The sequence below is a fragment of the Coturnix japonica genome, chromosome 3 (assembly GCF_001577835.2).
Source record: "Coturnix japonica isolate 7356 chromosome 3, Coturnix japonica 2.1, whole genome shotgun sequence".
Classification (NCBI taxonomy): Eukaryota; Metazoa; Chordata; class Aves; order Galliformes; family Phasianidae; genus Coturnix; species Coturnix japonica.
In genome coordinates this window covers 30,869,529-30,881,939 of record NC_029518.1, presented here as the reverse complement: position 1 = coordinate 30,881,939, position 12,411 = coordinate 30,869,529, and the positions used below count along the sequence as shown (strand labels likewise).

General features: G+C 40.7%; 1 protein-coding gene across 2 annotated transcripts in view; it reads right to left on the bottom strand.

Annotated features, from left to right (window-relative positions):
• Positions 1-1,569: 1,569 nt before the first annotated feature.
• Positions 1,570-12,411, bottom strand: part of SMYD3 (SET and MYND domain containing 3) — a 327,921-nt gene continuing 317,079 nt past the window's right edge. For both annotated transcript variants that reach the window (XM_015857596.2, XM_032443560.1), the window contains 2 exons: positions 7,706-7,814; positions 1,570-2,268 (listed from right to left, as the gene is read on the bottom strand). In XM_015857596.2, the coding sequence (XP_015713082.1) occupies positions 2,167-2,268; positions 7,706-7,814 (211 nt within the window). In that variant the 3' untranslated portion in view covers positions 1,570-2,166. The remainder of the gene's footprint in view (positions 2,269-7,705; positions 7,815-12,411) is intronic.

Sequence of the window (12,411 nt, the reverse complement as noted above, 5' to 3'; positions counted from 1 at the left end):
AAATCCCAATAAATGCAAAGGTCTGACCTCCCTCCCAGACAATTTCCTTTTCATAATAGCAAGAAGACCCAACCAAGCAGTGAATTTCTGTCAGGATTATTGCACTTCTTGAATGGCTGAGATGACTCGGCCTCTGGCCTCAAGCCATGCTACATACTCCAGAAGTGCACTGCATTTCATAGGTTATTGCTTGCATATTACTGCCGGACAAGTGAACACTCCATATGCTGGAACAAATTCAAATGCCTTGAAAAGAGATATCTTCCTCAGTGTTGGTATTCTTGTGCTGGGGCTGTAAATTATGCCCAGAGTGTTTGTTTTCTTTTTAAATGTGTTCCCGTCTCATAATAATTAATGGTGTCAAGTTACTGGTGTGAAGAAAGCCTGACTTTATAACAACTACAGATTAATGAAATAACAGTCATGGCTGGAGTAACAGCAATAAATTGTTGAGAGGAGTGACACACCTGGAGCGATATATTCAGGGGCCTTAAATTATCTAGGTTTCAACGTTCCTCATAAATATTTGGCTTTTGTTAACATTTGTTCTGTGTTAAAAGTGGAAGACAGCAGCGCTGGTAACAGCAACTCTCCTGTGAATGAGTGTAGGGAAATGGAGCACCGTATGCTTTCCAAGAAATGCTCCTCTTCCCCAGGGCTGATCTCCTTGTTCAACAGATGTCTGCAGATCTTACAGCTTCAACACAAGGCCACGTGTGCTTGGTGAGAGGGAGAATAAAGGAGATGTGGAAAAGAGGGGAAAAAAGCCCACATATAGTTGTCCTGACAGTATATTTAACCAGTATCATAGAATCATAGAATCCTTAGAGTTGGAAGGGACCTTTACAAGTCATCATCCAACTCCTCTGCAATAGAGGGACATTCACAGCTAGATCAGGTTGCTCTGAGCCTGGCCTGGTATTCTGGACTGCTCACATGCTTAAGCCTCAGTCTTCAGCCTGCTTAAAATCCTACTTAGTGTGTACTACAGCATCCACACTCTCAAATTTGAAGTACAATTTGGGGGAAGTGGGCACAGTAAAGACAAACTTAAAAAGCTTAGAAAGGTCTACACACCACACCACAAGCTGCCTGAGTGTGTGCTCAGTGCACCTGTCTGCTATGCAGAAGCAAATGGGATGCCACACTTCTCTTTAGGTACTTGACTGAGTGTGTAGGTGCTGGAGGTTCAGAGGCAAGCAGCACTTCTGTGCACTAGCAAAAGGTTTGGCTTCAGCCCTAAAAGAACTTCACAGTGATACAAGGATGCTTTCACAGCCTCGTCACCCTAGAAACCAAGTCATCCTAATTGCTTATTGAGTGCAGACTCATACTGCATATATAAATGCACCTCTAGAAATTCAAGATGTGATTTAGAATATTGGGAATCTTTTAAAGAGCACTGGATCTTGCTTTTGGAAACCGCATCTAATGGGAAGTCAAAGGGAAAAATATGATCTCTCTACTTATTTATAAGACTACATATTGAAGTGCTGGCATAAACTGGTGCAAAGAATTGACTGGTCATCTCAATGAAGTTATATCATTTTGTTGCAAATGAAGGTGGTATGCGTTTCTCTGTATTTATTATCAATTAAATCATGTGTTGCAAATGGATAATCAAGTCTTACCATCTAAATTGGCTGTCTGGTAGGAAAAATATACAACTGTGTTCTAGTCAACAAGCATAAGATGTAAGGCCAGAGATCATTCAGAGATAACAGAAAAGATAAAGAAATCATTACCTAAAAAGCATGTGAGAGGAGCTCAGCAGTTGTGTCCTATATCACTGAGATTCCAATCTGATTCTCAGTTCTTCTTACTTTCAGCAGTATTTGGATTTGAGGTTCTAGCTATTAAATAAAAACAAATTATTTTTTTCCTTGCTTTATGTTTAAGTTTGTAGTTTTATCAGCATGTCTTAAGATCAAGTACTAAGACTTACTTACTACCATTTTGACTTGTAGAATTTAAAAACTTTCTGAAAACATCACATATCCCTCCACACATTAACTCAATCTAGAAGATCATAGAGAAAAACACTTTTGTCAAGAAAGTAGGACCTGATGAAAAGATACCAGAATCACTGAGAAACTTCCTAACATAACAAAAAGAATTCTGAATCATTTCTCCTCGAATGTCCTATTCTCCAGACTTGGATTTTATTCAGTGCACTTTCATGATGGCTTCACACTGTTCCTTTAAGTCCATCAAGGCTTGCATCAGGCTGTGATCTGTCCCATGGGTCACCTTCATAATATCATAGGCCTGGAGAAGAAAACAGAAAGGGACAAGTTAGACATTGTGCAGACTATGTACAGGGGTTGGTAACTGCAGTGGGACATGGATGTAAGTGCCAGCTCTCAAGGCTTCAGTGCGTGGCACAGTATCTTAAGTATCTCAAAACATATAACAATTTGTCTCTGACAGAGGAGGAAGTACTGACACATTATTCTTATATGTTAAATCTTCAAAGTTCGCTAATGAATAGCACAGAAGGATGTTTAGCATAGCAGAGGAAGGTGCTTTTGCACTGAGGCATGAAGGCAATTTTAAGATTGATCACCTATGGCTCCCAAGGTTCTGATACATTATTTCAAAAATGACTGTGGTATTTCTGTGATATTTAATAGCCACAAAGTCCAATAAGTAGAAATGGATTAGTGCTTAACAAATAGAATTAAGTGCTCTGACTATAGATGGAGAAACGATGTACAGCTTCAATCAAGAAGAGTCTTTGGAGGAATGAATGAAATTCTACTTCAAACTTCTAGAGATGGACAAATGTGGAAATTCTGTCATCACTTATTTTTGTTTCCACTTAGCTGCTTTTTTAGAAGAGGTAGGCACCAAAATGTTAAAAGAACGAGATGAAATAGCAGTCAAAACAAAAACAGTGTGCAAAAAGCTCTACAGACAACTTCTGAGCAGCCACAGTGCCCTTCTACTACATGGTAAAACACTCTGTTAAACAGAACAAAGGAAACTCCTTCTTCAGCATTAGAAATGTCTGAGAAACATGAAACAAAATCTGAAATCCTAAATTTTTGCTGTTTTATTTTAGGAGAAATGCAAAACTTTTAATGGTTTTGCAAAACATTTTCAAGTCATAATTATTTTCCCTGAAAAGATTTGCTGAATTGTTTTTAGTGTTTGTTTTCCCTAATTTAATATGTTAGGGAAATGGTGTAAACAGCAGGTCCTTAGGTGTTTTATAGTTGAACATGAGGAATTCAGCTGTACAACAGCTTTATAAATATAAATAATGGATCAGGTAGTGCAAAAAGCAGTAAGAGCCCATCCTCATCTGGCAGAGACTGCTAGATAAAGATGAGCCCTGCTATGGTATAGGCATGCCTGGATGGCACAGAGCAGAATAGCTGAAGGTTGGATCCTATGCATGCTGCTGTGCAGCACAAACGTAGCTACACTCAGGCAAAGTATGGACAAGATAACTCCAGGATAAAATGGCAAGATATATTGGCTAGAGATCCAGACATATTCAATATCTGGATGGTCTCATCAAGAAAGGTGATGGATCTATTGTGAATGGGCTGTTTTAACAAGCTGTGCATTTGGATATGTCTGGATGCCAGGGCATAGTCCCAGGGCAGCTGACCTTGATCTTCATACCACCTACAAGACAAAAACCTGGCAATTAGTGATGGTTCTGAGCAGCCTGATGCACAGATGAAGATGTAATGCTATGTCCTGCTATATGTCTCTATTGTAACACAAAATTCCTTAATATCATACCACCTACCCTGGAGATAACACTAACATGGCTGACTTCTCTCTCACCTGAAAAAGTTAATTTCTTTAGTATGGCAGGTAAATGTACTCAGTCTTTGTTGTTCTGTCTCCTTCAGAGGGAAATCATACTTATCACATATGCTGAACTTCAAGTAAGAACCAGGCTATACTGAAGTCAGAATAACAATGACTTCTGTAATCCTGAAGGTACACTGGCATAAAGTTATGTAGCTATTTTTTGCAAAGATCAGCACAAAATTAGGGGTAATTTCACCTCCAAAGCAAATGTTTTGTTACTGAGGATGTATAAAAGGTGTGGAAAAATATGCCAACTCTCTGACACCCCTTTAATCTATGGAATCTTACAGCTAACCAGCAGAGCCAAGGCAGAGCAGAGTTTTGTTCTTGCATCTGAGAGGAAGACCACACACACAACAATCCTAATTATGAAAAACTATAGTGATTGCAAGGCAGCAGCAGAGGCTGCGGCGCGGCGTCATCAACCACACTGTCTCCCTGAAGAATATAAAACCCATTAGAGTAGTGGTATGACTGTTGCTCCATGAATGCAAATGAAATGCAGCACAGTCGTTTGCTCCTGATTTGCATTGGGATGGGATGGGATGCCCATTGTCACAGCTCCCCGCAGATGCAAGATGGCTCCACTCCATCACAGTGAAAGCAGAAAGCAAATGGCCATGAGCTGAGATGGCATAAAGTGAAGGCTGACACATAAGAGTGAGTGCTTCTCCTTGTCTCCCTGTTGAGGGGGGCACTTGTGAATGCAGGCAGAGATAAAACAAAACCAATCGGTACTGGGCTGGTATACATTTCAGCACTTGAAGCAAACACCTAGAAGAAGGGAATTTCTTTGCTGTGAAACCAGGGAGGGATTTTACCCCTCTTCCTGCACTTTTTGCCATCATGCCAGGAATTTCAAGAAGGGGAACAACATTGTACCTCCTGCAGGCCTTCACAAGGCAAGAAAACCATGTCCATCAGCTCACAGGAGGAGAGGCACTCACTGCCAAGAGGCAGGGGTCAGAAGACAGGTCCAAGCTTTCTCCTGTACCCTGCTTGTCCGCACAGAGTCCAGCTGCATTCAGCTTATGGGCAACCAGAGCAAAGAGTTTGCAGTGCTGTGATGATAACCAAAGACGCATACCAAACGTTGATACTACCTAGTGCACTTTGGGACAAAGCCAAAGGGCTCTGTGATTACAGTGGCTGTGGTAGTGCTTCACTTCCAGGCAGCAGAGAGAACATCAGTACAGACTAGGCTGTACAGCCATGTGTGAAGATGCACGGGTTTGAACACACTGATGCAGAGGGGCTGTCAAACCACAGTAGCTCTGCAGCTGTGCCTGATTAAACAGGATTTATATGAGTGAGGTGAATTTCACTCAGATCCCAATTCCTCTGCACCTTCCACATCTTTCTCCTTAATGCCACACTGAAATTAGTCTGACGAGGGCTCCAACAGGGTGCTATTCAATGTCAGAGTGTATTAAGAAGAGTAATGAAGCAGAGAAGGCAATCAAGTTTCTGCTCTGAACATGTGGCATGCTCTGTTGACACATCTAATCACAAAAGACCAAACTGTGTTCCGATATAACCCCAGGACATTATCTGAGGTATATTAGGAATCACATCCTTTACTCACAACAAACTGGAAATTATATCTTGCTCTGATTTGTTTTGGTGTAGACAGCAATGAAGAGAATCAGTTTCAGATCCCAGTCAAAGAAGCACTGTACCCTGTGTATACAGGTTGCACAGGGATGACAGGACCTTTCCCTTCTGCTCAGCAGTGGGAATGGGAGGTAAGGCTCTCCCTGACTTACATCTAGGGGTGGAAAGGGGGAGATGGAAAGGGCAGCAGACAGAGATGCAATAGAATTAGTGTGTAAATTGTTCTGCATCCCAGCTGCAAAGCCCTTACTGTATACTTTTGCCTTGGAGACCAAGGTTAGAGATGCACCAGTGCGTGGCACAGAACAGTAAACAGCATGCTCCTTTCATTTTTTTTTTTTTCATTTTTTTTTTTTTTAATGGATAGAGATCAAAGCTTGAAAAAAGGTTTCTGTGTTAAGTATTGCTCTGCACTCAAAGAATAATGCAGTAACAATCTGGCTTGCACAGAAAACTTAGTAAATATATACAAAAAGCTAAAGCAGCTTCTGCTTTCATTGACAGCAGCAGAGATGTATATGTAGACAGAGATGGCTCTAGAAGAGTTAACTCCAGGTTCATTCAATGCTGTATCTTATTAGAAAAGCTACTAAAGTCCACCTGTTGATGCACTGCACCAATCTCAAGGAAGACAGAAACTCTTCTGCCTGGGAGCTCACTGTTTGCTAAAAAGGAAGGTCTGAATGTTCGGAAATAATAAATATTACTGGGGAAATAGCACAGCAGATTACGTGGCACACGACAGATATATAGCTTACTGTTGAATAATGAATGGAAAATATAATTGATTACTCTCACATCAGCATGTTAATCATCAGAATTGGACACAATTTAAGTTAAATATATCAAAGGAACATTTAAGTTAGTTGGATTTAGTAAAAATAATAATAATAAAAAAGCACTGTATCAAATATTGATTTATTATTTAAACAAGTGAAAATTAATAGTTATCCAGTTTGTATAAGTGATCAGATGTTAAAACCTAATAGATATGTGGGTTAAAAAAAGCAAGTACAAGATATTAAGTTATCCATAGAGTCCTGACTGTTATTTAAAGGAGATCCAGACAAGAGTAAACACCACTTCTCCCATGTCTCCAGCACAGATTCCTGTCTCTTTCTACCCCAAGCAGCTGTTGTACCCCTTTACCACATAGCTAGTTCATCCTACAGTACAGATATCAACTAAAGGGAACAAAACAGCCAGCTACTGCACTGGAGAAGACTAAAATACCCCTGGTTAACTAGTGCTAAGATAATACAAAGGGCAAATAAAGAAGCAGAGGGAAAACATCAGCTTAAAGCAAGGCACTATACAAGCTTCACCCAAGTGTCAGAACTGGGGCCTGCTCCTGCCTGCAGCACTGAGCAAAGGCAGTGAAGAGCCAGCATCAGACACTGGAGGTGGGCAGGAAGAGGAGTTGGAGAACCTCACGGAACTGGTATTGCCTTCAGGTTTACTTCAGCAAAGGACAGTTGGCAACACACACAAATGAGCCAAGCCTTTCTTGAAGCAGCATATTGTCCAGGGGGAGAAAAATACCCCAGCAGTGACGCAGTTTGAGATGGGAAGTGAGTGAGTCTGCGTCCTGAAGACACATCACTCCTGAAAGGGGATTCTTTGGTATACTTAGGATGATAGTAAAAGCAATATAATGTTGGGCCAAATAATCCAAGGTAGGAGGAAATGAGTAAAAAAATCATTTTAGGTCCTGCAGGGACAGCTTAAAACCAAAAAGTGACTAGTAAAACAACTGCGAAAACATATTGAAGAAGATGGTAAATGATACAGAAATAGGAGGGATCAAGAAGCATGCCTGTTTGTTGTGTTTCTCACAATGAAATACAAGCACTAAAAGGCAAAGTTCTTCTACCCAAAATCACATACACTTATTCGGAATAAGGAGGGTAGAAACCACACTCTGCTCTTTGCTTTCCACTGGTCTCAGACTCTCTACACTATGAGAGTAGAAGGCACTGAGATATTTTTATCTCTTAGCTCTAATAGTCATTTTTCATTCAGACACCTCTGAGCTATCAAACTGTAATTAGCAGTGACTGATACCAAAGATAGGCAGTGCCAGAAACACTTTGCAACAGTGACCCATCACTACATTCAGCTGCAGCCTGAGGAAGCAGCACTGATGATAGAAAAAGTGGTGAGGAATATCCAAAGGCACAAATTACAGTCAGAACAGGAGGGTAGGGAATCCACGGTGGGTTTAGGGTTAGGGAAGGAAGAAGCAGTCCAAAGTACTGACCTGTTTCAAGGTCTCCAGTGCCTGTGGTAACATGCCTTGACTGTACTGCAGTTTGCCCACTCGCATCAGCTGCACAGCCCTCAGTGGATGGAAATCAGGATAATACAGCCTGCGGAGAAAAGGGAGGGAAACGCGTCACTGTGCCGGCTCTCACCTTCACAGTCACTGCCTCTGTGGAGAGCTATTAGGGTGGGACTGCAAAGTCCTTGTGAATGTTAATAAGGTACTCAGAGAAAATTAGCTGCTCTACCAAGAAGCATGAAACACTGAGGGGAATTAGAAAATTATTACTCTCCATCTCAAAGGAGTGCCTTTAACATTATCCTGTTAGAAAGTGACGGGAGTGGGATTATTGCATTTGCTACTGTTGGATAGCACAATAGCATTTACTGTACTTAGTATTGCAAACAGAGGTCGTTCACAATCCTACATCCCCAAAGAGGTATAATTTTTTCAAGGAAGGTTCAGTAGGAAAACCTGTCCTGGATCCTATAGGATGAAGGAGAAGGACTGCACGTGACACCAAGGGTATCATAATTTCTGAGGGTATGTTGCAGAATGAACTGGTAATTTGTGTTGCAGGAAACATTTTGAATTTGACTCGTGAATACAGGCAAGGTATTTGCTCGCGTGAGGAAAAACTCCTTTTCTCAGTTTTACAGAAGCAGAAGTTTTCCATCAACCTCACTGGAGTTACTTTCAGAACAACATATGTTGAGATGAAAGCAGAACTGTATTCTCTTTTCGTAAGACGTAGACGGAGGGCAATGTCATCATTAATTCTCTTCAAAACACTCACGAAATGTCATAAATCTAAAATGAAGATCAGCAAGCATCATGGAAAATGCTTGCACACCCCAAACCCCTTTTTCTGCTGGTTTCACACAATTTCAGTGAAGACACAGAAACACATGGGAAGCATGCCTGGTAAAAACTCAGCACCATGACCTATGATGCCTCTCCCAAGGAAGCAGAGAGCAGCTTCATGTGAAGAATCCATCCTGAATTCCCATGTACACCAACCTGTTCAGACCACAAAAACTACAAGAAGTGCACAGTGGTGTTCTCAGCCCTCTCGGGGGTTGCAGCCCAAAAAGGCTGGAGAGTCAGTAGGCTAAAGAGAAGAAAAATGGCAGTACTTGTCTCAGCCCAAACCAATTGCTGAGGAATTTCAGTGATCCAGATAAACAGACGCTACACATTTATCCAAAGGGTTATTTTTAGGTCTTTTTTTTCTGATTACAGTATCAATTAACATGGTACTGTCTGCTGCAAGTTAAACAAAATAAAAAATGCAACAAAGTCAGAGATTTGGGTGTGGATTAGTGAAGAGTGAATAGGAATTGCAAATGTAGCATGGCACCAAATAACAACTGATAACATGCACAACTTTATAAAACTTGCTATATGATGATACCAATATGGGTACACACTTCTGTTCTCACCTGTGACAGTGGCAATGAACTGAGTAAACAGGTAATTCTGCCTCATTTTGGACTACTGAAATATTGGGTTGCCTGGGGCAACAATCATGGCCATAGAAGCAGCAGCAAAGAGTTTTGCATGGATAACTTTCTGCAGTCCTCAGTAGACTTTGCTGTACTACGACAGCTCTGATTTCTCTCTGATCACGTGGACAAATCCAGGCTGCGCTTCGGTCTGGCAACATGAGGCTTGCTGAACTTCACAGGAATCCACCAGAGTGCAGAATCTGTCCCTGCATGCAGATGGGTCTCTTTATAGCTCACACATTCACTTGCAGTCAGTAAAGATTTACCACTGTGGTATGGGTAATACCCAGAGAAAACAGGAGGCAATTTAACAATGTCAGGTACTCAGCCCAGACTACCAACCATAAACTAAAGCAAGTGAAAATTTAAGATGAGGACATGGGAGGACTAAGTGTGGAACAACGAGCTCTGAGTTCATAAATATTTACAAAGCTATTTCACTGCACTGATTTATGTTGAGATCTTATGCATGTATATAGTTACATTTGCAAGCCTTAAAATTGACATTTGAAACTACTATTTATTATCATATTCCGGAATAAATCTGTTAAACTATTGGAACACCTTTCAAGAAAGCATATGCATTGAGTGAGTTTATAAAAGAAATCTGGGCAGCTTGCAGCTCTTCTGGAGGATGTGTAAGTGGGCAGAAAGCCATTGGCTTCTTCTAGGCATCCCCAGGATTCAATACTGTGTAAAGACAGCATGGCAAAAAGAGCTAAAAAGCAGTGTCAGGTACTTGAGAGCAAATCTGTTATCCTTGTATGCTGCTCTGAACAAAACAAATGGATATATTTAATACTAAGGAAGACATTTGCCAGCCAAAGAAACTGGTACCTAAAGACTGTCAACAAGAAAATAACACAACTATAGAGGAACATATGCTGCAAAACATGGTTCAGCTTGGGAAGAGTGGGATTTCAATCTGAAAAAGATTTTATGAGATTTACCAAGGCCTGAGGCACAGGAAGGGGAACAGCATCGTATTGAAAGATGAAATAGAGAAAGACAGTTCTGTGTAGTGATGTTTCCTGCCCCTTGGCACTGGACAATGCACGGCAGTTCACTTGCAAAGAGAGATTACACAGACTACAATAACTATCAAGTAAAGCTGCATTGTAAACAAGAGAACTGGAGGAGATCTTTAAATTTTAAACCCCACATTTAATCTAAGATAGTGCAACTTTGTTTCAGCTTCTGGCTAACAGCACCCAAGTCAGCCTGTCCCCTGCCTATCTGCTGGTCCCCAGCTTGGTGTTACCTGCAAACAACAGCAAAACAGCTTCTATTGCCTCCTCCAGGTTTTTGGTGGAGGTCCAGTCCTAAGCAGTACCCTACAGCACCAACTGATACCAATTGATCTGGTGGCCCGGCCAGGCAGGAGGGTTGGAGCTTCATGATCCTTGAGGTCCCTTCCAACCTGGGTGATTCTGTGATTCTGTGTGATTCTATTTGTTACCTATCAAGCTGTCTGCTCATCTGCACTGTAATATCCTAACTTGGATGTCAGCTCCCTGACCCTTTTGGCCTCCTATATGTTATAGTCAGTAACCTGGCCAGCTCTATCAGTGCCTTTGCCGGAGGCAGCCATCAAACCCAATGGGTTTGTATGGGTTACACTCTCTCAGGGAAAGTTCCCAGCTCAACTCTCCTTCTGGGTTGTGCCTGGTAGACTGACAAGTAAGAGCAAGGCAAAGAAAGCACTGTCACCGACTATTCAAAACTTCAAATGAAAGCTATCCCTTAGTCTCCAGGTAGTTTACTTCAGTATTTCACTGTTCCAGGAACCAGCAATTTCTGCATTTTGTTCACTTAATTGAAGGATATCAATTTTCAGTAGACAAAGATAAGGCCAATACTTTGTAAAGCCATAGTAGTTTCTAATACACCATGAACTCGATAGCCCCTATTTGCAGTTCAGCCCTCATGTTCGCCTTGGTGAACCTCCAGAGCAGTCACTGTTCATACACTTTATAAAGAAAAAATCTCTTCATTCTACATATCTATTTCAGCTCTGAATCCCTTCAAGCAATCATCTGCATTCTTTTACACATGGCAATGTAAAAAAAAAAAAACAAAAAACAAAAAACAAAAAACAAAAACACAAAAAACCCCAAATCAACAAAAAACAAACTTGACAAATTTTAGACAGCTCCTATTTCTTAATACAGTGGTTCCTCTAATTTCACTCAAATGATCTCCCATTAGAGCATACATAACCAGAAATGCTGTGTTCTCCCAGGAGCTAAAGCCTACTATTAAAAAAGAAAGAATATGCAAAACCATTGTCTTCTCTGACACCTCATATTTTAAAATAGACTCCCACCGTTTCCTGTAAATCCGTCTGCAGGGTTAACATTTGCACCTTTGTCTTCAGCCTGACGTAATTAGAAGCAGGCAGGATTTATAAAACCTGAAATAAGGGTTTAAGACGGAAATGTTACAAAGCTCTTTAATATGGTGACATGTGAAAAGTGATGCCATACATGACTGCAAATTGCTTTCTAGTACCTTTTAGCACAAGTAAATATGACAGCATAAAAAGACATAAAACAGTTTTTGGAGCCACGGCAACAGAGAAGGAATTAAGAACAGACTTCTGGGCTTCAGGAAAGGTGTGAGCCGAATGCAAAGAGGAAAGCAGCCAGCGCTAGCTATGCTGGATAGAAATGTTCACACAAATACAGCACCTGATAAGCATGACGTTCTTTTCTTCTTCTTCTTCTTCTTCTTTTTTTTTTTTTTTGACTTATTCTTGACTTCAGATTGAATCAATATTTGAGTGCATTCATTAAAGCTGCTTGCTTGACCACAGTTTAAGAATTAATTTTATGGTGTCCGGCTATTTGCTTTTTTCATTCTTTATTGATGTGACACTGGTCATCTAATTCACATGATAATTTTTTCCACTCAGTGACTGGGGTGACTTTTAGGACAAATTTAAGGAAAAATATTAATTATGCTAAAAAGTACAAAATGTTTGGTATCTATCAACATTTCCAAGAATGATCCAGTTGCCTTATGAGCAGTCAAAGAAATCATATTCCTCCAGAGTTGAATACAGGTAAACTAACTGTGCTCATTTACAGCTACCTATGTTTATTTGGGAGCTCACAGTACTTAGTACCAACTGTACTGTGCTACAGCTGCTCAGTCTTATCTCTAAACTTCACCTATCCATTCTTACACCAAAAC